The following is a 25,650-nucleotide window of genomic DNA, read 5'->3' on the forward strand; positions in this document are numbered from 1 at the left end:
TCATTTACCACTTAGTCATTTTGTGGTTTGCACGGAGTGGGACGACCCAGACTGAAGGCATCTCGCTGCTGACAAAGACAACGATGATTGATACGGCAGAGCTACACAAAACAACTTGAAACTCCAAGCTCAAAGGCTCCTCTGCAAGTTTCCTTTTCCACACAGATCAGCAATGGCAACTGTGTTTTTTGTTTTATTAAAACCAGAAGAATTCCATCACATCGTTAAGCCACAACGGGATGGGATTTAATTAGATTTACTGAGAGACAACCAAATGGTGTATCTTACACAGACCTGAGTATCCTCTAGTAACCTCCAGCACATACCCTGGAGTAACATTTATGTTAGAGCACGTAAGCTGAAGAAAACAGATGAGATCTACTTTAGAAGCATAAGGAAACTAAACAAATTAGTCATAGAACAGTAGCATTAAAAAGATCAGATAGTTAAGGTTTAGCTGCCTAAAGAACCTTAAATCACAGCTTTCAAACTCTGTGTATACTGGCATATGGACAATATGTTGTTGTAGAGCATTGATGTCTACAAGGAAAATTGGCTACAGGGTGTCATCCCTCTTCATGATACTGGGGCCTGGTGACAGAGACTAAGAATACATGTTACAGTGCATTAAAATTTTGGGCTGTCTCCATGCTGATCTAATTGCTTTCTGTAAAAGATCGTTTATCACACGTCTCGTTTGCTGCCATCAAAAGCCTGTGAAAGTGAAGCTGCTTGTACTTATTCTAGCTTTTCGAAGAGTGGAAAAGGAATGGATTTTATCATGTTCTCAATAGCCCTAAGCTTTGTGATGAATTTTGTAATGCTACAATACTTAACGTAAGCAAGCATCTGGAGACATAGAAAAGGTTTTTTTGGAGAAAAAAAAAAAACAAGATTTGGGCTAACTGAGGACTGGGACACATAACACATATCAGTCTGGAGCCAGGATCACTTCAACTATCCAGAGATGAAAAAACAAGGCATGAGTTCATGTAGCAGCTTTGGCTTCTCTGAGTTGTGTGATATTCCAAACAAGTACTGTTACTTTCCTCTCTCTTTTAAAAAGAGGTTTTGCATCCTGAGGTTTAACAAAGATGACCAATTCTTGTTTGCATACTTGCTTAAAATTACTCACTACTATACAGATATTTATTTTTAGTGTTTGGAACCTCTGGTAAATCTACCCACCCCCTGGAGAAATCTTAGAGTTAAAGTAGCAGCACTGTACCTCTGAAGGCATGTTAAGAGGTACCTCTATTGCTGTTTCCATCCCTACCTGCTACATTACAGATGGTGTTCATCTCACCATCTTTAATCAGTGTTCTCCAAACACCATCATGAACAGCAGCTCTGTCCTGTACGATCCAAGGTCCATGTGCAATAACTGATTGTCAGTCAATAACATATGAATCTCACTTAAACTCAAGTTCCCATAAACAAACAACCATTTATGTCCCTGATTCATTTTATTTTAGCAAACAATTCCTAAAATACTTCAGGCTCCTTGGCCAACCCTCCAGTACTTGCCTGGCTTTTCACAGGGAGTAAACCCTATCTGCATGCTTGTTCCTACCTAACTCTGATGCAGGAAGTGGAAAGACCTGTGTGAGTGAAATAACAGCAGTGCTTAAACTTGGAAGCAGTACAGCACCAGGCACTACACAGCTGGCTTGGCACCAAGACAAACATGGTGATTGCTGAGCATTCCGATAATCAAAAGAAAGAGGGGGAAACAGTTCTTAATGACAGACAGCTTAAACAATGTTACTTTGCAGAAGAGCTGAACACAGTTGAAAGGTAGCAAATATCTCTGTTAACTTAACAATTTCTGGTTCTCAAGGGACACAGACTGTAAATGGAAAACAACAGCATTAAAACCAAACATTAATCAGTGATGAAATTCTTACTTCCCAGCTCTAAAAATTACACCATCACATAAAAAAAACCCAAACCAACAGATGTTGTAAATACGGAGAAGGGAAAGGCTTGTTGCAAAACCCATGCACTTTTACAAATAAACTCTGCTACCTCAAAATAGGATTGCAAAGTTTGAGCAAGATGTAACCTCCACTTGGATGCAAGCTGTGTGGCACATGACTATATACTCCTTTTAGAAGACAGTACACAGGTCACTGGGTAAAAGTTAATTTAATGACAAAAATTAACAGTCTTCCCCAGGTTTTGGCTACACACGGGGAATATTAACACAGAGCTGAAAGCCCAAACCATCTCAGCTTTACACTAGTTGTCTTCTTACCTCAACATACAAAAGCTGCTGCCTTTGAAAATACGTCTTAAATGCATGAAACACGAAACCTATAAAAGCATTTCTCTGTTGAAAAATCTGCAGATTTTGTCTCCAACTCAATAGAACAAACTTAGAGTTTATCTCATATTAAAGTTACTCAGTGCGCAGCACAGAAAATGGGATTCTTTAACAGAAATGCATGCTCACACTGAGAAATTTCACACAATCATATTTTTTATTAGCAACAAAATTAGGAATTAGAATTGAATGCTTTCTCACTAGAGTGGAAACACGAGAAGGGTCTATAAGCACACAACTGAGCTGGACTCCCTTGCACTCCTACTGCCTGTATCCTCATACCGTGTAACTACAAAGGGAACAGCAATCCGTTTTTTCATTTAAGAGCTTCTTTCCTCCAGCTGGCGGAGCGGCCTGCAGAGGCAGCATGTCTTTTGTCCAATTTCGTAGCGAAAAGCTCTTCACCAGTTTCCTAGTGAAGAATGACTGCAACGAAAGCCTTCCACTCCTCTGCTGCTGGCAAGTTGCCTAGATGTGCCCACCAGGATGAGCACCACTCAGGGCCCTCACAAGCACATATTAGTACCAACCAATCTTAGCCTGATCCATTTGAAAGGTTGAGTGTTAAGCTCATAGTTTATCCCTCTTAAACCCAAAAGAAAGTTCTGCAGCGTTTCTTTTTATCCTGCAACATCTGCTTAGATTAGCAAACAAAACCATGTGTTAGAGAGCTCATATGACAGCCACATCTGTGCAGTTCTGAACGCCACATATGGTGTCTACAGCAGTTGCAAGATGTTTTAACTCCATTGATGCTGCCTGTATCCTGGAACATTTGTTCTTCAAAGTGCTGTTTCACAATACGTACCACAGAGCAGCCGCAGCTGACTTTTTCATGCTTTGGTAAATGTAGGTAACATGTCCAGTATTTAGGCAGACACCAAGTCTTAAAATTGCCTCCATAGAACCTCTTTAGTGGAAATACCCACACAACCATCATTAAAACATAGCCAACCAGTACCCAGGCTATATATTTGATTATGGACTGTACACTTAATATCTATGTCTGAGAATGACAATTAGGAGCTTTTTTCAATTAAACCTCATATTAACACAGTACCAAGATGCCATACTCATTGTGATTACGGGGAGCCACAAATCTAACGAGTGCTGACAGAGTTCTTCAGCTTGGCTTTTTATATCTAGCTATTATTATTTAATAATGTCCTCTAACTGACTTTCTTCTGCCTTTTGAAAATTAACAATTAAATTTCCACTGGAGTGTGGCTTCTGACTTAAGTAATTTTTTCTTAATTAAAAAATGCAACACAGACACAAACGTAGCAAGTGAAGAAAATTTACCACCAAGAAAATCTACCATCCTGAGCTGCTAAGAAATTGTACAGAAATTCCCTTTCAAAGGCGGCACATGCCTCTGAGAATCAGTGTCCTGCACTGAAACTTCTGGTGGCCAAGGTGGCACGTCAGGCAGAACAAATGGTACACATTTATGTAGAAGAAAATGAGGTAAGTGTGCAAGAGGAACCTCAAACAAACTGCTTGATGAGAAGGTGCTGCAACCTATATAACCACTTTGTTAAGTTAAGCTGTAACAATGGCTTTGCTCAAATTCATGCTAAGTCCTTTGCTGAGTCAGGGTCCACTACAGATGCTCACCGACATGTGGAATAGGACTCTCAACAGCAAATATCTGAAACACTATTACAAAGATGACAAACATAGCAGAGACTTACCATTCTCTCTCAGTTAAAGGAGAGAAAATGTCAGTGCTCAAAAATATGTGGTAATAGTGTCTGAAAAAACAATCCTACAAGTTTTAATTAAGCCTGCAAGACAATCTGAAAATACTAATGCAGTTCTCTTGCACAGTTACACAAATCTAACTCTGTTTTGGTCCAGCACAGCCAATGTGCCTGTTACTGCACAGTATCTCTTCACCTAGACAGATATGCTTTCCAGCAAGGAAACTATGTTAAGGGTTCCATTGTTCAAGAATAAACTCCTAGAAGAAGTTCTGCTTCATAAGCAAAGACGGAACTCTGTTTTTCCAGAAGATTTGGATCCAACGTCTAACTGAAGTTTCAAAGTTAGAATAGAACAGCCTTACCACTTGCAGACAGACAGAAGAGAAAAACATCTGACGAACCTGAGTCCTATTTGCATTAAAACTGGGAACAATGCTTGTTTCTGTGCATGAGAACAGTTCTTGATAGCAGAAATAGGCCATTTGGGATGGAAATTCTTTTGCAAAGCGTGACACTACTGAAGATAGGGTAGAAAATGAGTCTGAGCTACTAAATAATTAATGCATTGGAAAGTTATCCAACCAGTTTGACACTTCCACTCTGTTCTGCATTAATGCCAAATGAACACACAGCTAACAGTCAGCACGGCTAACTTACCGTTAATACAGCAATGCTAATTTCTGCCTGCTGAGCACAGGGGTTAAAGGCTTCAAGCATTAAGTATTCCATATCACACCTTATTAAGTTTCAACTATTTAAAGTTGCTCCAGTTTTATTTGTCCCATGTTCTCTGGAATTTCGTAAAGAACAACTTCCCCAACATTCACATCTGTTGATTTCTTCACTTCAGAGGCATAAAATTAATTGCCTTAATAACACCTCTCACAAAAATTATTTCAGAAAGAGAGGCAGAACAGATGGTGAGTGAGTGTCCTTAAGAAATACTAATGACTGAGCACCTCTGCCAGAACCCACACTGAACTGCTGCCAGCTGAACAGCACTGTGAAACTTATGATCTTTGCCAGGTAAGTGGGTCACAATACTGTAAAATTTCCTGTGGATGGCCACTGCATTCTCCCCGACACTAAGATGCAATAGGGCATAGCTCACAACAATTGTGCCTGGAACACTACAGCAAAGAACAACACCCTGAGAGTCTAAAGGCCACAAATAAGAAGCTTCAATATCCTCACCCAAATGCACCTTCCTTCACTTCAGGCAACAAAAAACTCTGAAGTGTCCTGGAGGTCCTACGACATTTGGTACGCAGGTAACTGAAAACTGGTTAATGCCAAGCTTTGATTATTGGCTATCATCACATCACACAAGCAGTACTTACATCCAGCCCCGCTGCCGGTGTGGTGCTTTGGAGCAAGGGTTTAGTCACTGTGATTTTGCCATTTGCTGAGCCATTTCCAGCAGTCGCAGGCAGTGCACTCACAGTGTGATTGTGAAGCTGCGCGCTCCCTCCTGTGACAGCAATGACTGGCTGGGAGGCAGGCAGCACCCCAGAAGCCTGCAGCTGTACCACTGCAGGCTGGGGAAGCACCACTGATTGACCTAGAACACAAGAACAAACATGAGTGCTCAGTGTACGACGTGAAATGGATTTGCATATGATCTGTTTATAGGGCAACAGTGATACAGCTGGTAGGAAGTCTTGCTCCCCTGATCCACACTACTCATCTTCAGCATTAGTATACTCCACAGGGGAAAAGAAAAATAAAGTCTCAAAATTAATCTGCATGGCTCTTAACCTTACCCCATCCTGCAAACCAAAGCTATACCTACTAAAGGAATCCATTAAATCAATCTCATCTCCAAAACCTAACGGCTTTTCAAATTTAATTAAAAAAAAAAATTAAAAGAAATCAACACTTTTTAGAAGCATTAGTCGTTTCAGTACTGTTAATGCTTGAAGTACACAAAGCAACTTTTTCAAGGAACCTAACCAGTTCATCTTAATTCTTCTTCTCCCTTTTGTCCACCTCTATTTTACTGCTCTGTTCAGAGGAAATGTTACTACACAGCAATGACTCATATTTAAAAAAAAAAAAAAAATGAACAGGAAAGAACAAAGTTAACAGTTTCAAAACACAAGTTAATGCCTCAACTCAAACTAAGACAAGACAAGGCCAAGTTGTTGGAAAAAAAAAAGTACTGCCATATATTAGAAACATTATGCACAGACTGAACAGAGCTTAAAGAAAAACAAGCAGAAAAAATGAGGTAATTTCCAAAGAGCTTTGAAATAGAATTAAGAAAACTCACATCCAAGAAATTTCAGTCCAAGAACTACATTTAACTCAAGCAGGTGCTCGAGTAATATTTTCTTGCATGAAAGCACACGAACATCTCTTTAATCCTTTGTAACAAGATGACCTGGCTGCCTTTTAGAAGCAGCACATTCCAGCTGACATTCCAATCAATATGCATGACTCTGTACTACAACACTTAGCCAACTTTCTGGAAGATGAAGTCATTTACCTAGCACTCCAAGGTCTTATGTTTGAGGTGTAGGATTAGGTCTCCTTATTGCACAGATGATCTTAAAAGGCACAGTAAGTTAGCACTACCCTATTCAACAACTTCAAATGGTAAATTTGAGATACTTCCAACAATTTCTTTTATGCATAGAACGTGTGATGGTCTAACATTGTGCCTTCTTCTTCTAAGCTTTCATAAAAGGGTCTATGAAGGTATTGCTCTTCACACTCCTTGAAATTAATGGCACATTCTCACGTGCAGAGAATTTTTAATAATGAAAAAAAATCCCCATGGTTTCTGTGATTGAAGTAGCACTAAAGAATTCTAAAGCGCACCATCAAAGTAAATACATTCTTTATTTCTAGTGCCTCACAGAAGCTACTCTCAGGGAAAAGAAGCCAATCTTCATAGTACTGTATTTATAACAAAAAAAAAATTTGTACCTCCAACATTCCTTATTCCAGATGGTATTTTATCAGCTGGAACATCAGACAGTAAGAATTAGGTCACGTTGATTGTGCTGACCTGTGTTTTAAGTAGACTAACAGCCGTAAGCATGTTGCAACAAATATCAGCCTGTCCAGCTATGGCTTAGTTCCTGATGGATGAGCAATTAGTAAGAAAGAGATTCTTCACTATTAAAATAATTTCTAGAAACTTTCACTGAATGTATTTATCTCCTTTCCCTCCCAGTCAACGGCTGTGTAGTCAACTGCAAGAATCTGCAGCCATCAGGTGGTGAAAACAAGCAACTGCATCTGACTATTTCTGCAGTGCAAGTAATGTTCCTGCTCTCTTGGCAGAAAAATAAATAATGCTTAGGATTCTGAAATGAAGACCCAGGCTTAAATAAACCAGTTACAGAGTAACTGGAGGAATGAAAACATACAGATGGGACAGGAAATGATTTACCTTGTTATCATCAGCTTATAGTTTTAAGGAAGTACTCTAACTCCTAACACCACTCCCATAACTTTTAGCAGATTTTGTAACATCTTATTTAATATTATTTAGTTAGATAAAAAGCCATAAACTCATGTTTCACATGGGTGAAAATGGCTTACTGCTCCTTCCCATGTTTTCAAGTTTCATTCAGCCATCCTTACTGACTCTGTTGATCTTTCTTTGGTTAAAACAGAGTACAACTGGATTACCCTTATGCATCACTTGCCAATCACAAGTAGGGCAGAGCAAAAGATTCCTAGAGATCCATCCAAATCAGCAGCTTTATCTCCATGATTCCTAATGCACAGGATAGCCTTTTTTGCCATATTGTCTTCTATTTCACACAATGTTCAGGTACCTGATGTTTTTCACACAGCTACATAAGAGAGAATTTAGGTTGTTTCCTTAGCATAAAGCTTTTTCAACAAAGCATGCATCACTCTTCTCTTAATTCTACCCCTCCTGTTTCTTTTTTCCTACCCTTCCAGTTTCACCTGCCAAATGTAACTTCAATCTAGAGACTATCCCAAACAGACATAGGACCTGGCTCCATGATGACAATTCACCTACCTTTAGGAGGTGCTGGCTGGATGTTAACAACTGGCTGATGCTTTGGCAGTGGTACAAGTGTTGGAAGTGTCTGAATAATGATAGTTTTAGCTGGGATGCCAATGTTAGCCTGAGCTTCAGGTACAGCAGGCAAAAGAGGTTTTGGTTGTATTGATGGCCTAGATGCTGTCTGACCACATTTCTTCAGAGTCTTCACAGAATTATTCGCTAGGAAAAAAAAAAAGAGTTGGATCAGAAATTCTAAAGTGAAAAAATTCAGTAGTGATAACATGGCCTTTGGTATGTTTCATTATCCATCTATATCTGTTAAAACTGATGTATCCAGAGGTGTGGAATCTAAGTAACTCAATCTCTCGTACCAGTCCGAGAAGCGACGCCAACAATCGGTTTCTTCTCTGCTTCTCCTTCAGGGGATGCAGGGCTTCTGGAGCTCTTGCAGTAGAGAGAGATAGGAGACATCTGGGAACTGCAGCTGAAGTCCATATCATCCTGCAAACAGAAAGTAGATGAGCTATTGCTTCAGAAACAGATAAAAGCAACTACTAGAAATTCAGAGTACAACTGTCTTTCATCACAGGTGTTGCTACTGCAGGAAACAGGAGAAAGGCTTTCCTTTGCTCTTATTCTAGTCAGTGCCAAGTACCACTGACAACCAAAGCAGCACCACTCTATACCAGCAGAACAAAAAGGGTGGAGAGACCAGCAACTGCTAGACTCAGATACCTTTAGAAGGTATTTTGTTTGGCAAACAGGCCAATAAACACAACTGAGGAAACAGAACCAAACACACTTTTTTAGGAATGGATTACAGGACTAGAAGAAGGAAAACATAATAGAAGGAAAGTTGTTCTTGCAAGGGTTGAAAAAAAAAAAAAAAAATTAGTTTCTTTTTATGCTATGAAGTTGACCAGATAGATAAATCAATAGTTTTTTTGCTTGTCTCAGCTGGGCCTGAACTAATCTTGCTATCTGCGTTACATGGAGGTTTCTGCATACAGGCACATTCTGCACTGGAGAGTCCACAGATGATGGAGAAGGGACTGAACAAGTTGAAGGGGCTGGTGATAAGGGCTCCGTCTTCACGTTTGCATCTGCAAAAGATAAAGAATTTTTCTCTGTACATGTCTTTAACAAGGGGAAATCAGTAAAGAACATCACTCTACACCAGCTATTTAATTCCCAAAGCAAGACACAGCAGAAAATTGTGAGATTAAAGATATTTAGATTGTAGGGCAGCTTCTACCAGCTGTACCCATGCTACAGAAACACAGCATAACGTCTCACCGTAGGACTAGATCAAACAGTTCCACAAAAATAACCAGTACCATAAAGCTGTAACAGCTCACCCTTGTGGAGCAGGATAGAATTGTCATACCTGCAAAATTCAGCTAGTTAGTTACCTGAATAAGAGTGGCTTGTAATATTCCAAAGGTCCGAGTCCCAGGACATCAAATCCAAGTCAAAATGAAAGTTATACAGATCATTTTCCTGAAATGACTGTTCAGAAAGAGAAACAAGATAAGAAGGCAATATACATTGAGACCATCAGCTGTTACACTCTCATTCTTATGTTTCTGGACAAGCAAAGGGACTATCACTTCAGTTGCCTTAAGAACACAGCCTTGAGGGGGACATTCTCAACTGGAATACATGAGACGAGGCTTCTTTTAAAGCCTAGAGCTGTAGGATAAGAGCATTTCTGTTCAAGAATGCCACTAATTACTGTCACGTTGTCAATAATTTGTAAAGCAAAAGTTCTAAGTGAAGTCACTGAACCACCTTGAATAAATTACAGGATTGGTGACATGTTGCCATCACTCTCCTTCATCTTCATTGAAAGATTAATGCTCTTTCATCATCAGATCTCAAAGCACTTCGTAAACGAAAGTAGTGTCAGCATCAGTTTAACGAGAGAATGAGAGACCCAAGGAGTGATTTCCTCAGGAACACACTGACCATCTCAGAGATGAATCAGGCCTCTCTACACTTGAATAAACTGACATCACCACCTTCTAAAACCAGAGACATCGGCTTCATAATCCAACAGGGGAAAAAGAAAAGGAGATTAAAATCACTTCTTACGCATCAGTTATCATCCTTGAAACAACAGTCATCTTTTTGCTTCACATTTTTCTGTTGCTAAGCCTCAGCTCTCTATCAAAATGTAACATTCCTACGGGTGCTGGCATAAAAAACAGTGCTCTCTAACGTTATACATCCAGTTTATATAAATACATACATAGGATTTACTTGCTAAAATCTTTCCTGAAAACATACCTTCCTTTAAATTCTCAGCTTGCCTCGTAAAGGGTGGCTCAGAAAATGGGTATATGCAGGTAAGGATGAACAAAAAGCTCATCAGAGCACGTCAAGAGAAGGAATGAGCAGAAGCCCCAGCTCAAGCTGTGCAGTAAGAGTCTTCCACGTGTAACTAATGCTGAAGAGTGATGGCTTGGCCTTGCACAATCCAGCAGTTCCTAAGCTTTCCCTAGTGCCTGTACTACAACTCCTGTAGGAATGCTCACAGTACCCGGGGCTGATGTCGGATAGCACGCAGGCTGTGTGTTAGACCACAGCAGACAGAGGGAGGGCAGAAGGAGGCATAGAGAGTGGGAAATCCACGAGGCAAACGCCCCGGGACAGAGCCAGGAGGAGGTATGACCACACAGCGAAAAACACAGGGTTTAATACGCTGCGTCAGAGTAAAGGTTGAAGAGAAAACCCCCAAATAAACAAACGTGTGCCTTTAGACGCGACTTCCAAACCCACCGCCGTGCCACTGACGGTTCACGAAGGGACGGGCAGCCCCGCCCGGCCCGCAGGTGCCCGAGACGCCCGCCAGCCGTGGCCACACGGCCCCGTAGCGCCGCTCCCCCCTCGCCCCAGCCCGCCGGTACTCACGTCGGGCTCGTCCCTCGAGGCGCGCCGCGACTCCGCAGCACCGAGCAGCTCGCCCAGCTCCTCGCCCAGCACCGTCTCTGCGGGGAGATAGCGGCCTCAGCACCGGGCGCCGAGCAGGGAGCCGAGCTCCGCCCGGCCGCGCGCCCGTCCCGGATCCTCGGTCGTCGAACCCCTCCCGGCCGCTCTTACCCCAGTCGAGGCCGCCCCCCGCCGCCGGCAGTAGCCCCGCGGGCTCCCAGTCGGCCTTCGCCGCCGCCATCGCTTCCGGCTTCCTACTCCCGCACACGTATACTTCCGGCGGAAGCCCCACCCCTTACGGCGGCCGCAGAAGGACATACCAGGCCCGCCCCCACCGCGCTCCGCCCCCACGTTGTGACCGCCTCCCATAGAGCGCACGCGGATCTCTGTCGAGGGCAAAGGCGTTTATTGAGTGCCCGTTAGCACGGGCTCGGCCCCAGCAGCAGGCCGGGGAAGGGAGGATGCTACAGTCCGCTTTTTCACGCCCCTGCTGCTCTTCAGCGGCCTTGCCCACACGTGGATATAGGCTAGTTGTGGGCACAGAGCTCTGCAGTCCCAGCCCCTGCGTGCAGCTTCAGGCCAGCAGGCAGCGAGGGTCTGCAGGGCAAAGCGAAGTACCGTCAGGGCCTGGTGCTGGTGGGGACAGTGCTTCTGGCACCGCTTCGCCTGCAGTGAGATGGGAGAAGTCACACAAGTGAGGTGGCTGGGCTTACGCTACCTGAGTTTTCCACCCAGATAAGCCCACGTGCTGCCCAGAAGCAGATGGATTTTTCATGCACACCTTCCAATGTGCTGCAAGCACTGCGCTGGCATTTGCTTTACAAAGTGGAGTCATAGGCTGCATTGGTGAAGATGCCTGGTGCCCCCAGGTCACTGGGAAAAAACATAAAGATTGTCAGCTGGGGGGGGGAAAAAAAGAGATAGGAAACATCGTGCTTGCATGAGAAAAGCACTCATGTCTTAGCCATTTCCCCCCAGGGGCTGCACCCTGCAGAGGCTACAGAATCCTTGTATTTTGAAGCACACCAATTGGCACAGTCTCATCAGCCCCTAGCTGTGCTCCTATTGCTGTACAGGCAGCCTCACACGTGCAGGTAGAGGTGACGGTAATAGGGAGGTGTCCACAATGATATCCACCTGTCTGCAGTTAGAGACGTTCCTGCCAAGTACAAATCTTACCTGGTGGGGTTCAGGAGTTTCTTCTTCTCCTCTGAGAGCGGTGTTGAAGTGACCGTGGAGAGTGCAGATACAAAAGAAAGAGTCAGATCTTTTTAGTGAAGGCTTGAGAAGCAGCAGTGGGATTTGACAAACCAAAACAAATTTATCACGCAACCCCATTCCATCTCACCCTGGGATAATTGCCTTTTGCCCCATCAACAATGATGGTGTTTTTCTGTTTCTGCCCCCAACTTGTGACTGGTGCTCTCTGCAGGACCCAGGGCCAGGGAGGTGCTGCTGGACTGGACCAACCCGCAGCACATAAGACGTGGACTGAGACAGTCACATCTATAAATTCTTTTGATCAACACCCTTTCCTTGCAGCTCTGTAACCACCTGGTTTGAGAGTCCCTACCCAAAGCACCCCCTGGCTGCAGATGTTTCAGTACCTCTGTCGCTGAGCTGCTTCGCAAGCAAGGCGATGAGCATTCCGGAAAGCACAAGGCCAACTGCTGCCAGAGCACTGGTGCTGGTGTAAACCAGGACTTGTTTCAAAAAGGCAGCTGAATCCTCTGAAAAAGGCCCACAAACACTCAGATTGTTATCAAAGGGATTCCACAGAGACAAAGCTGCTGGGTGCCTCCTCCAGCCTCAAGATGTATTGCAGGAGGCCGGGAAGCACAGCCTCGCCATACCTTTGCAGGCTGGGGGATGCCTGGTCCAGTTCCCTGTGGCTGCACACCTGAGCATCTCTGCTCCCATCTGGATAAATCCTTCCTTGCAGGAAAAGCTGCAAGTGGAGTTGAATGTGAAGTTCCCATGTGGATGAGAGCAGTTGAGGTGGCCATGGCTGGGGGCATCCAGCACTGGACAGCTGATGGCTGCAGGTAGAGCACAGCAGCAACACTGATGAGACAGAATTGTTGGCAGTGGAATGAGGGCACAGGGGCTAGAGAGCCAGGGAATGAGCTGCCATGAGCTGGAGTGCTCAGGGAAAAGGGATGCTGGGGAAAACAATCTGCTAGCACAGAGCAGTGGGCAGTGTCCTGGCAGTTCTCAGAAGAACCAGAGATTTCAGAGAGTCTGCCGCCTCATGATGCTACATATTCACTGTGCATAGGCCTACTGGGGTCACAGAAAGTGTCAGGATAAAGGCAGCAATGGGGGCTCCATTACTGCATCCTTACACAGCTCCATTCCACTTGCACCACTTGAGTGCACATGGCTCAGCTTCTCTATCTCCCAAAGGAGAGACTGGGGAAGGGCAACTCTTCATCAGGGTACACAGTCCAGGAGCAGATGTGACCACCACAGTTCTACCTTGGCATTGCGAGGTGTCCCCAGTCCAGGTTCCAGTGGCCATGCACTCACGGCTCTGTGGCCCTCTGAGCTCAAACCCTAGCTGGCAGGAGAAGTCACATGTGGAGCCGAAGGTGAAGTTTCCATGGAGGTGGGAGCAGTTCAGCTCTCCATGCTCTGGAGCACTAAGTACCGGGCAGGTGATGGCTACAGGAAAAAGAAGCACACCTTAAGCAGGAGCCAAGTTACTGAGGGATTGAACTTTTGGGACCAAGAGGCTGAAGAACATCCTAATGCCATCCCATATCAGTTACACCCCAAACTCTAGCAGCAGCTCTACCTTTGCATTGTGGAGTGTTCTTGCTCCAGGTCCCCATAGCTGTGCACTCACGGCTCTCTGGCCCCATGAGCTCAAACCCTGACTGGCAGGAGAAGTCACATGTGGAGCCAAAGGTGAAGTTCCCATGGAGATGTGAGCAGTTCAGCTTTCCATGCTCTGGTGCACTGAGCACTGGGCAGGTGACAGCTGCAAGGAGAGCAGGTCTCAGGGCAGATCCTGTCCATGCTGGCAGAGCACATCTCCATGTCTGGAAATGGGGCACCCAGAAGTTCTGGGTCAATTCAGACTGTGCCTGCTAGGTGCAGGGGATGGTGTCCTTGTCTCAAGGAGTGTTAATGCCTGGACAGGGAGGTGTTGGCAGACCCAGTCCCTTGCTCTGCAGGGCTGTCAGTGCCAACTCTTTAAGGTGGCCATTGTGGACAGAGGATTTTCCCTACTGAGACAGGATGGCAGGACCTCAGTGATGCGCTAGCATGTGTCAGAGTATCAAGAGTGCACAGAACAGCATGACAGAGTTGGGAGCTGCCTTTTGGATGCAGGCATTGGGCAATCTGGGGGCATGGCCCTCACCCTGAAAGCTAAGGGCTGATGCGATGCAGTGGTGCTGCAGGTACCGGTGCTTCACCATATGTGGAGGGGGACACTGGTGAGAATCATGGGCCTGTGTGCGTGTGTGGTGCTGGGGCTGCTGAAGTGACAACTGGCAGAGGCTGAGGACAGCACAGGGCAGCCCTGTGGTAATATCAGTGACACTGTGAGCTCTAGCAGCAGCTCTACCTTTGCATCGTGAGGTGTCCCCAGTCCACGTTCTTTTAGCCATACATTCACGGCTCTGTGGCCCCATCAGCACAAACCCTGGCTGGCAGGAGAAGGCACACATGGAGCCAAAGGTGAAGTTACCATAGATGTGGGAGCAGTTCAGCTCTCCGTACTCTGGAGCACTGAGCACTGAGCAGCTGATAGCTGAAAAGTAAAAGAAGCACACCTTAAGCAGGAGTCAGGGAGCTGCAAGGCTCAGCTGCTGGGATGAGAAGGCTAATGCAGTTGAGAACATCCCAGAGCCAGTCTCAGACCAGTGGCATTTTTACCAGCAGCTCTACCTTTGCATTGCGGGGTGTCCCCAGTCCAGGTGCCCATGGCTGTGCACTCATGGCTCTGTGGCCCTCTGAGCTCAAACCCTGGCCGGCAGGAGAAGTCACATATGGAGCCAAAGGTGAAGTTCCCATGAAGGTGGGAGCACTTCAGCTCTCCATGCTCTGGAGCACTAAGTACTGGGCAAGTGATGGCTACAGGAAAAAGAAGCACACCTTAAGCAGGAGCCAAGTTATTGAGGGATTGAACTTTTGGGACCAAGAGGCTGAAGAACATCCTAATGCCATCCCAAAGCTCTAGCATCATCTCTACCTTTGCACTGTGGAATGTCTCCAGTCCAGTTCCCCATGGCCATGCACTCGTGACTCTGTGACCCCACGAGCTCAAACCCTGGCTGGCAGGAGAAATCACAGATGGAGCCAAAGGTGAAGTTCCCATGAAGGTGGGAGCAGTTCAGCTTTCCATGCTCTGGAGCACTGAGCACTGAGCAGCTGATGGCTGAAAAGTAAAAGAAGCACACCTTAAGCAGGAGTCAGGGAGCTGCAAGGCTCAGCTGTTGGGATGAGAAGGCTAATGCAGCTGAGAACATCCCAGAGCCAATCTCAGACCAGTGGCATCTTTACCAGCAGCTCTACCTTTGCACTGTGGGGTGTCCCCAGTCCAGGTGCCCATGGCTGTGCACTCATGGCTCTGTGACCCCATGAGCTCAAACCCTGGCTGGCAGGAGAAGTCACATGTGGAGCCAAAGGTGAAGTTCCCATGAAGGTGGGAGCAGTTCAGCTCTCCATGCTCTGGAGCTCTGAGCTCTGGGCAGGTGATAGCTGCAAGAGAACAGGTCTTAGGGCAGGATTTGGGTGGAACTGAATACAGGGATTAGTGTTTAATCCCAACCTAGTAAACCCAAATTTGAGGTGGCATGTCTTTGATCTTTCTTACCTCAATACCAGATGGCAAGCCTCACTTCTTTGGACAGTAGCACGGTTGGTACAGTGATTTTTGCTCCACATGAGAAGCAGTTGCTGCTGTACCAGGACCTGGTTTATCCCTGGCACACTCTGGATCACAGTTCCATGGCAGAAGACCATGAGCACTTTACACAGAGCCTGTTTCCCTACAGGATGCCCACCTCCCAGCCCAGCACCCAGGCACATTGGGTCTATCTTTGCCATAAGAGAAGGACCTTGACCAGGTGCCCTCAGCTATGCACCACAGCCTCTCTAATCCTGTTCTCTCAAAGCCCTCCTAGCAGGAGAAGATGCACGCAGAGCTGAAGGCAGAGGCTCCGTGTGAGTGGGAGCAGTTGACACAGCCTCCTTCAGGATCCACCACTGCAGGTGATAGCTACAACCAGATACAGGCAGAGCTGGTGAGGATGGGGTGAACACAGTCGCCTCATCCAATGTCCCCGTAGTGCCCAGGGCATGTCCAACCTGCCACAGCCACAGCCTGTGCTTGGTGTTGGAATAAACCCAATTGGCAATGCTCACTAACACAGCTCTGTTATCAGCATTGGCAACCAAGTCAGCTGATTTTTTGCAGAAAAGAAAAATCCATCATACATCAAGCAGGAAAAAACAGAGCTGTGCTCTGGAAAACCAAATGTGGGAACTTGGAAAGCCAGGGGCAGGAAAGGTCAGGGCAACTTGCTGTATGGTGCATGGGAGGACTTCCACAAAAATGACATCACATCAGCCGTTGGTGCCTGCTCCCTTAGCTGCAAAAATCCCTGAGCCACTGGCCTGCCTAGCACTGCCTCACTGGCAGCGCTAACTGCAAGGCAATCTGCTAGTTTTAAAAGTGTGTATACTGCTAGGGCTCTCCATACAGGAGATACCCCTTTGTGTCCTGTACCTGCTTCAGGTCTTGTCACATCCTTGTAACCACATGTAGACCTGTTATACAGAGCAGATGGAGCAAGGCTCCACACAGACCCCAAGCCAAAACAGCTCAGTGCCTCTGGGACACCAGCGGAGCAGCTACAAGCCCTTGAGATACCAACAGGAAGACTTTCTCTGCATAACACACCACAGCTCAGTTCTTTTGTGGCTTTCTCCCCACAGTGGTTTCCTGCCTGCCCTGTTCCACCCTATCTCACCACCTCTTGCCCTTCTGCCCAACCCAGTCAGGGTGCACCCCTCCCTCCCCCAGCCATGTGACAGCTCCCATTTCTCTTCTTTAAGTCCTGAAGTGCCCAGCACCTTCCCAAGGAGCAGTCAGTGCCTCTAGCATGATGGAGGTACCAGGACACCAGTTGTACCCCAACACAAACAGGGACTGAGCATCAGCATGCGGGGAGTTGCAAGGGTTTGCTGCATCCCACAGAACGCACTGTGGGAGTGATGCTGAGCATCAGTGCCACACTCCAGAGCCCCAGTCCATGGCAGTGCCTACCTATGCACGTGGGGGTCTCCGCCGACCACTGCCGATCAGCTAGGCACTGCAGCTCATCCGCACCTCGCCGTTCAAACCCCTCTGGGCACCAGAAGGTGCAGGTGGAGTTGTATCTGAAGTCTCCAAAGGGATGGCTGCAGTTCATGTACGCTCCTCTGGGCTCGAGTATGGGGCACTGCACAGCTGGGAGAGATGCAGCCACAGCCTGTCAGCAGCACGACAGACCCATGCGCTTTGCTGGGGCTTCAGCTTTCCAAAAAAAGAGGGGTCTTTTTGGGACATACAGCCCCAAGCACCATCCAGGACAAGCACCTCAGCCCCAAGCAGAGCCTGCTAGCTACTCACCATTCTCACAGTGGTCCCCTTCGAAGCCGGAGTGGCACTCACACTTGTAGCTCTGGATGACCTCCACACAGTCACCGTACAGGCCGCAGATCAGGGGCTGGCAGGAGACTGTGCACATTGACCATCATCAAGGGGTGCCCTGTCCTGCTCTCAGCCCTCCCCGTGTTCTCACCACTCACCCTTGTAGCACAATGCCTTCTTCTTCTTCGTACAAGGTTCATCGTTCCACTTGCCTGCCTCTGACGACCGCTTGATGTAGATCTCCACGCAGTCCTGGTTGAACTTGCGGTTGTTGGGCTCCCCAGTGGCCCAGTTGGTTGCCTCCTTTGTCAGTGCTTTCTTGGTGCCCACCCAGGTCCAGACACCTTTCATCTTGCGGATGCCAATCCAGTAGTATTTGCCATGATAGGGCAGGGTGCGATTGAGGTACTCAATCTCCTCCTTGTTCTGGATGGCCACCAGGTCGGTGAAGAATGTCTGGCAGTATCTCCTGGCATCGTCCCACTCATAGTCCTCCTCACTGTAATAGTATTTCCAGGCCCCCACCTGCATCACCATGCCTGCAGGAGAGGATGTGGTCTGGGATTGCTGCAGGAAGACAGTGCAGGTCTGGGGACAAGGTTGGGGAATCTGAGGCTGGCACCAGGGCCAAGAGCCACCAGCAAGCAGAGGGAAAAAGTGGTGGAAATGTGAATGGAAACAGAGTTCAAAGAGGGTACACAGAGATGCGTAAGAATCTGGCATGGCAGAACAAGCCATGGTGGGGCAGAGGGGCAGCAGAGAAATGAGGAAGGTGGGAAAGAGCTGGGGCTCCTCTCACCATAAAGATCTCCCACAGAGTTCCTTAAAACACATTTCTTTCTACAAATGTAAAATTGCTCCACGTGTGGTTTTGTTGTTTAGTTGTTTGTTTTCCCTACTTTATTTAATTTACAATTCTACAGGAGGGTCAGTTTTGCACAAGAAAGAAGACCAAGCATGCCCCCATGCCCAAAAGCATCCTCATGCCATACTGCATCCCCGATCCAGAGGTGGCCCAAAGAGCTGCAGAACACTGCATTGCAAAACACAGCCTTGCAGAAAGCAGTTCATGTCCTGGCCATGCCCACCAGGGAACTGGAACCCACGCCCAGAAGTGGAAGGCACTTTGATGAAATACTGCTTCTGTTTCCCACCACAACTTGATGTAATCAAGAAGTCTTTGCCACAAAAAAAAAAAAAAAGCTTCCTCCCTTCTCCCTAGAAGCAGGTATGCCCACAGCTGCAGAAAGCAGCCCAAAAGCAAGGTGGGGAGCGAAGTCACTCCAAGAGACAGGCCTGAGGTACTCTGTCACAGGAGAGCACATCTTACACTTTCATTGTGAAGGCAAAGGTCTAGGCATTGCAGATTAAATACAAATATAGGGCTTCACAGATATAACTAGGGCTCTAGCTAGGCCAGTTATCATACATTTTCCTATGCAAAATCCCTACAACTTGTCTGGTTTTCCTTGTGGAAGATCCAACTACCCATTTTGTTAAACAAAACCAAGAAAAATGTGCTCTTCAAAAGCAGCCAAGCATCTCAATTCCTAGGGCTACCAGGGCACAACCTCAGGACAACCACTGGGAGCCTGCCCTGGCCCTTACTACCTCCCCTAAGAATCCCAAAAAGGACCAGACCCCAGGAAAGACGAGGGAGCAAATCTACAGCCTAATTGTCATGCAGACACACTCCTACCTCATTCTTCCAGCTCATGCAGCCCCATATGCTCAGTCTTGTCTCACCTCTCCCCACCCACCTGAGCTGAACCCCACCTGGGTTCCATTAGCAACACAGACAGCTCCCATGCCTCCTGCCCTGTGCAGCTTGGCACAGTGCTCGCAGCACTCAAGGTGCATTTGTATTTTTGTTTTCCTTGCAGATCTAAATCTCAGTCTCCTCCTGACACTTCTACTTTTGCCTCTGCTCTTCTGCTGATTTGCGAAAGGTCTTTTGTAAACGGACCCAGACCACACAGGATTTCTAGGACAGAGCACATTTCTTTCCCCCTGCAGTGCCAGTGTGCGAAGCAAACATCCTACAGGCACCAAAGCCAAGTATCTGCTGGGCCCCCAAAATAACTCTGTTGCCCTTCTCCAGTTTCCCCTTCCCTCAGGGTCACGGTGGGCACCTTACCACATGTGAAGACAGCGATGCCCAGGCAGCAGACGCCACAAGAGCCGAGAGCCCACATCCTCCGTGCGCAGTGCCGTCCCACAGTGGTGCCCTGTGTGCTGGTGAGAGGGGCATGAGCACGCATCCTTGCTAGCTGCAGGGTACCCACCCACAACCCTCCCTGCCCCTTACCTGAGCAGACCCCAGCTGTCCCCGCAGGAAGGAGCAGGCAGACCTACCACGCCGGTGCTGCAGGGTGCCTGCTGTGCCCGGCCCTTGCCCTGGGCAGGCAGCGCTACTCACGCTTCCTGCAAGCCACAGAGCATCGCTCCCTCCCCTCAGTTTCTTCCCCTCCTGACCCAGCCCTGCTGCCTGCCCGCATCCTGCCCAGCTGTGCTCCCCACTGCCAGGAACCTGCTGCCAGCTGGAGAATGAGACCCCAGCGAGGGGGCAGCCTGGTGTGCAGCCACCCAGAGCCCTCCAACCCACCATGTCTGTGACAACAGTGAAGAGAGGACAGAGCAGGATGAGATGTGTGGACCTGCACCAGGCAGAGCAGGAGCATGGTGCGTGGCTCCCGGATCCTGTGCAGGCTGTGAATTGTCATATATCACTCAAGACCAATTAGTTACACAATGTATTTTCCTGTTTCTGCTTTTTTAAATCTTTATGAGAAAGGTCCAAAAGTGGGACGGGGGAACTTCCCCCCATTAAATGTCCTTTATGAACATCTACCGATGCTTCAGGAAGGTGCCCACTGTGTACAGGTGTATCACCATATACCTATTTTTACACATATTCTACTTCTAAGGTTAGTATCATTTTGGCAAGGTTTTCTGCGGGAATTGCTCCACTCACTTCCAGTTAAAGCCAAGGCAGAAGCCCTTTGGGTCACATACACATTCCACTTCAAGAGAAATAAACAATGCTCCAGTGGGACTCTTACAACACAAAAGGAGGAACCCGTCTACAAAATCCATAACTCATTACAGTGCCTTTCTGCCTGGCCAGTGTAAATGAAATTCTGTTCCTCTTCTTCATCATCATCTTTACAAAATGTTCTACTGCAATTCTCCCTCTTTCTGTACATGCAGTAAGCCAGCAGCATTTGCTTTGCCAGCTCCCATGCTTGGGACAGGGAATGACATTCCAGTGGGCAGAGAAGCTGAGGGGTAGGGGGACCCCTCAGGAAGCCATGGTCCCCTGGGAGGGACGAAGCTGCTGCTGCACTAGGACGGTCAGAGGCGTGTTGCTGGATGCTCAGCCACAGGGGAGGGCAGGAGGAAAATGGGCCGTGCCCCTGCTGGTTTCACTTCTGCTGGCACAGGGCACAGTGGGGCAGAATAATAGAAAAAAAAAATTGCATTTTGTTGCTACAAATAGTCCCTGGTGTTGTAAAAGCGGAAGTGAACTGGCTGAGACCTGGAGGTGGCCACTGCAAGGGGAAGGACACAGCCTTGAACCCAGGGGTGATGCTTTGCATGTAGAGGAGAGGGATACACATGGCAGAGGGGAATGAGGATTACAATCAGTTCTGCAGCTCTCCCGGGAGCTAGATAATCCAGGGGATAACCCTGTTTTGCCTTGCTGATGTTCCAGGGCCAGCTTCTGGGCAGGCATCGGCATGCTGCAGAGCACATGCTCCTCACAGGGATCCTGCAGGCTCCTCTGGCATCGTGAAGCTGAGTGGGGTGCTTTCCTGCCACTTGGGAGGAGCCCATCACCATGCTCTTGTTTTTGGCAGAAGCCCCATCCCTGTGTGAGAGCAATGTTCCTCTCGTTGAGCAATGTTCCCTGCAAACCGCAGAGGAACCGACTCACCCTGACGCAGCCTGCCTGGAGCAGCTGCCTCTGGTGATACCACAGGCACCTTCCTGGGCACCTCCTACAGCCCCCAGGGCATGGAGACATGGAGCATCCCCAAAGGGTGCAGCCATTGGGTGCAGCCCTGCTCCCACCTTCCCCCCATGCCACCCCATTTCCAGTCCCTACACTGAGCCAGGATGGTTTGGAGGCACCTTTTGGGCATGGGCTGGGGATGGCTCCCCCTCCACAGTGCCACCACGGGGGCTTTTTGTCCCCAAAGTGGTCCCGAGCTCAGGGGTTCCCTCTGAGTGCATCTCACCTTGGCGCCCCTGCAGTGTGGCATGCAGTACAGTCTTTCTCAGAATCTGAAAGTGATAACAGTTGAGCCACAGGAAGACAGGTTTACTCAAATATCACCCCAACCAGGGCAGGGCGAGATGGTAGTCCCCTGGGTAGTGCCCCGAGATGGTGGCACTGATTTCTTGAACCAGGATGGGGACGTCCCCAAATGTCCCTGACATACCCCAGGTGGAACAACCTGGCTGTCCACCATACCGTGTCCCCCTTGCCCTATTGATACCCATCGGAGCCACTTCTCTGACCCTGGAGATCTCAGCCTTGTGTCTTCACCCTGCAACAGAGAGAGAGAGAGCCATATGGCATTGCTGCCACCTGTGCACCCCTGAGGCTGGCTCCTGTTGCTTGGCTGCAGCAGCACGTGCCTGGCATGGGTGAAGATCTGCCAAACAGGATGGTGGGGGTGGAGATAATGGAAACTTATCTCAGTGCCGGTGTAGTGAGCAGTAAACAAGTGGCCCTGCCTATCAGGGTGAGTGCAGCCTGGAGCATCCTGTCCCACGCAGACTTACTCATTGACCTTATGGCACTGCCTCGTGTCCCCCAGACATCACCAGTGCTACTGCAACAGTCTGGTTTAATGCTTTAATGAAATCTTATTATTTCAAGAGAGCAAGTCCAGAGGTGTTTTTGCCTCCCTCTGCCTCTTCCCTTCCCCTCACTCTGGCTCTGTGCAGCCCATCTGGCTCTCTCCCCACCAGATCTGGCTCTGCAGCCATGCAGCTCTGCAAAGAGCCATGCAGACAAGTGGATGAATGCACTCAGCCATGAGAGCTTTGCCTCGGGCTGGTGCCAGCCCCACGGAGCAAACAATGTCCTGTCCTGCTGCCAGGAAATCCAGAGGCAGCCCTGGCCGTGCAGCGAGGCCAGCTTCATTTTCCTGTACACAGAAACATCCTTGAGCATGTTCATTCTTCACCTTTTGGCAGCTCAGGGCTGAGCTTTCCTCTCCTTCCAGCCTCAGGCAAGTGCCCTGCCTTGTGCTTCCTGCCCTCTTGCGTTCAGTGCCAGCAGTGCTTTGATGCTTTCAACCCTGGGACCTTGGTTATTTTTCTGCTCCCGAGGACCTCTCTCCTTGGAAAGCGCCCTTCTCCTCACTGCCATCTGGGTGCAGAACTGAGGAGACACCTCTCCTGCATTCTGGTCCTGCTGCTTGTCTCAGAGTTGGTTGGTTCCTCTCAAAGTCCAGACTTGTGGGGCGAGACTCTGCAAAGAAAAGAACTCCACCTAAAATAATGGGGGCAAGGTTGTCCCCAATATTTCTCTGTCACTTTGAAATTAATTCCTCCTTCTCCACATTCTGGCTTTCCACATCTGTGGTTTATCATAGAATCACAAAATCATTTAGTCCAACCCCAACCATTCCCACCATGCCCACTGAACATGCCCCTCACTCAGTGCCACGGTTCTTGAACATCTCCAGGGATGGTGACCCTACCACCTCCCCGGGCAGCCTGTGCCAGTGCTCAACCTCTCTTTCTGAGAAGAAATGTTTCCTAATAAGACTTGTGCTTCAGACCCCTCACAGTTCTGTTGCCCTTCTCTGGTTGCATTTAAGAACAGGACCTTTTTACTCCATCCCATCCCCTGTCCCAGAAGTAGACAGACTCGTTAGCAGGCTCTGCTTTGATAGGACAAGGGGAAATGGTTTCAAACTAAAAGAGAGGAAATTAGATTGGATATAAGGAAGAAGTTTATTTCCATAAGGGTGGTGAGGCAGTGGCACAGGTTGCCCAGAGAGGTGGTGGGTGCCCCATCCCTGGAGACAGCCAAGGTCAGGCTGGATGGAGCTTTGAGCTCCTGATGGAGCTGTGGGTGTCACTGTTCAATGCAGGCCAGATAGCCTTTAAGAGTCCTTTCCAACTCAAACGGTTCTATGATTGATTCTATCCCCAGCTCCACCGGGGATCTTGCTGGCCTAGACCCACACTGGAGCTCGCCCCCACCTCACCAACACCATACCTGGCTCCTGGAGGGATGCCACGCACAGGGGCAGCTCATGGCCACTAACCTCTGACTGCCAGCCCCGCCGCTGTCACATGGATGTCACATAGAGGTGTCTCAGCGCCGTGCGGGATCTCCGGGCATCTTTCTGCACTGATGTCTGTCGGCTGACACGTGAGGCTGCCCGCAGCATGGGAGACACCGGCCCCAGCGGTGCCACCCGCAGCGTTCGTCCCCGCTGCCGCTGGGGTGTCTGTGGAGTGCTAGGGGCATCTGGCACACCTCCATTTGTCCCTGGGGCGTTGCTCTCAATGATGAGCTGGAGCAGGCCTGCCCCGGGGAAGTCCAAAATGACCACTCCCCAGCACACCGGCCGCCCCGAGCAGCGCTGCAGGTGCTGGTAGCACTGAGGGTTGACGAAGCGGGCCACGTCCTCGGGGCAGGTGAAGAGCCCATTGCCGGAGCAGAAGGTGAGGTGCATGGTGGCAGGGTCCCCGCTGGCTGCTGCGTCCAGGTGCCGCTGTGCTCGTGCCCATTTCCTCTCCAGCGAGAGCACGTTCCATGCATCGCTGATGCTCAGCCGCTCGTAGGGGATGCCCAGCACCGCCCGCTCTAGCGCCTCCAGCACCACGATCTTGCCCCTCACCTGGCCCAGCGTGGGCACCTCCTCCCGGCACCACAGCCGACCTCTGCTCTCCTCCAGCAGGCAGCGCTGGAGCCGGGCAGCGAAGCGGGGCCGCGGGAAGAAGGGCAGCTCCTCCTTGATGCGCATCAGCACGGCCTCGCCAGGGTGGGCGCGGAGGAAGCGCAGGGTGCGACGCAGGACGCCCCGCAGGCTGACCCGCTGGAAGGCACACAGGTGGTAGACGCGCAGCTCGCCCCGCTCCAGCTTGCAGCGCACGTCCAGGAAACGCACGCCGGCCGCCAGCTGGGCCTCCAGGCCCCAGCTCTGGCAGCGCAGGCGCCGGCCGCCAAACAGGCTGAGGGAGTCATGTGTGCCGGGGATGGAGAGGCGGGAGAGCGGCAGGGCGTCAGGCAGCGCTGCCATCCAGTCGGGGCAGCAGGCAGCAGGCTGGGCCGTGTTGTCGAACGCCGCATTGCGCTGGCACCGTGCATCCATGCTGCAATGAACACGGGCACCCCAGCACCGGGCCAGCCTGTGGTGGTGGGGTGCAGCCTGTTGGATGGGGTGTAGGCAGTGACTGGCAGGCTGAGAGGGATGCTGGCCATTATCTGGGTGATGCTTGTGATACACGTCATGTCCCTCATGTGGCACGTGCTGTAGGGATCTGGGCTCACTGCTCGCCAAGGAGAGAGCTCAGCAGGATGGAAAATTGCTGAGCTGACCCTGAAAGCAGCCAGTCAGGCTGCACACCTCCCTTCTCAGGAATCAGGATAAACGGGACCGGGTGCCCCACGGCCGTGGGAAGCTGCCTGTGCCCGGAAAGGCACAGCTGGTGGGGGCTGCCATCACCACTGAGCTGTGAGCCCCGTGAGCTGGAGGCAGCACCTGGGGGTGACTCACTGCCTGCCCTTGGGACACGGCTGTCTCACACTGTGCTGCCCTGAGGGCTTTGATGCTCGAAAGGTGAGCACCCCTACTGTGACATCTCTCTGGGGACACAGAGCGGGGCGGCCTCCAGGACACTCTCTATGAGAGCTCTCACTGAGCTGACCCCAGCATAGAGGCAACACAGGCTGAGGGTGCGGACATTCTGCTGCCACCCCCGCTGGCATGACGCACCGTCTCTCATCATCCCGGTGACACTTCGCAAGCCTGCTCAGGGCCTGGCTCCGCAGCAGCCATCACAGCAGGGCGGAGCGCTG

General features: G+C 49.1%; 3 protein-coding genes across 6 annotated transcripts in view; all 3 read right to left on the minus strand.

The window, feature by feature from the left end:
• The window catches only part of ATF6 (activating transcription factor 6), a 72,023-nt gene extending 60,754 nt beyond the window's left edge, over positions 1-11,269 (minus strand). For both annotated transcript variants that reach the window (XM_085231283.1, XM_085231282.1), the window contains exons 1-7: positions 11,126-11,269; positions 10,937-11,013; positions 9,436-9,532; positions 9,032-9,126; positions 8,395-8,524; positions 8,036-8,242; positions 5,373-5,593 (exon numbers count right to left, since the gene is read on the minus strand). In XM_085231283.1, the coding sequence (XP_085087409.1) occupies positions 5,373-5,593; positions 8,036-8,242; positions 8,395-8,524; positions 9,032-9,126; positions 9,436-9,532; positions 10,937-11,013; positions 11,126-11,195 (897 nt within the window). In that variant the 5' untranslated portion in view covers positions 11,196-11,269. The remainder of the gene's footprint in view (positions 1-5,372; positions 5,594-8,035; positions 8,243-8,394; positions 8,525-9,031; positions 9,127-9,435; positions 9,533-10,936; positions 11,014-11,125) is intronic.
• Positions 11,270-11,343: 74 nt separating this feature from the next.
• Positions 11,344-20,045, minus strand: LOC100545334 (P-selectin). 2 transcript variants are annotated; one of them, XM_010715682.4, is made up of 16 exons: positions 19,909-20,045; positions 19,738-19,835; positions 17,759-18,139; positions 17,580-17,687; positions 17,235-17,417; positions 15,479-15,664; positions 15,156-15,341; positions 14,852-15,037; positions 14,529-14,714; positions 13,752-13,937; positions 13,433-13,618; positions 12,808-12,993; positions 12,562-12,684; positions 12,134-12,164; positions 11,736-11,827; positions 11,344-11,620 (listed from the first exon to the last, which is right to left on the minus strand). In XM_010715682.4, the coding sequence occupies exons 2-15, from the start codon at positions 19,793-19,795 to the stop codon at positions 11,773-11,775; spliced, it is 2,241 nt and encodes a 746-aa protein (XP_010713984.1). In that variant the 5' UTR covers positions 19,796-19,835; positions 19,909-20,045; the 3' UTR covers positions 11,344-11,620; positions 11,736-11,772. The 2 variants fall into 2 exon arrangements, with proteins under 2 accessions (XP_010713984.1, XP_010713986.1); XM_010715684.4 differs by lacking the exon at positions 13,752-13,937.
• Positions 20,046-22,328: 2,283 nt separating this feature from the next.
• Positions 22,329-25,604, minus strand: LOC104912324 (uncharacterized). 2 transcript variants are annotated; one of them, XM_085231125.1, is made up of 2 exons: positions 23,891-25,604; positions 22,329-23,106 (listed from the first exon to the last, which is right to left on the minus strand). In XM_085231125.1, exon 1 carries the CDS (start codon positions 24,941-24,943, stop codon positions 23,915-23,917), a length of 1,029 nt encoding a protein of 342 aa, XP_085087251.1. In that variant the 5' UTR covers positions 24,944-25,604; the 3' UTR covers positions 22,329-23,106; positions 23,891-23,914. The 2 variants fall into 2 exon arrangements, with proteins under 2 accessions (XP_085087251.1, XP_031410656.2); XM_031554796.2 differs by having other exon boundaries at positions 22,332-23,085.
• Between the last annotated feature and the right edge of the window lie 46 nt (positions 25,605-25,650).

The sequence above is a fragment of the Meleagris gallopavo genome, chromosome 10 (genome assembly GCF_905368555.1).
Source record: "Meleagris gallopavo chromosome 10, MGAL_WU_HG_1.1, whole genome shotgun sequence".
NCBI classification, from domain to species: domain Eukaryota; kingdom Metazoa; phylum Chordata; class Aves; order Galliformes; family Phasianidae; genus Meleagris; species Meleagris gallopavo.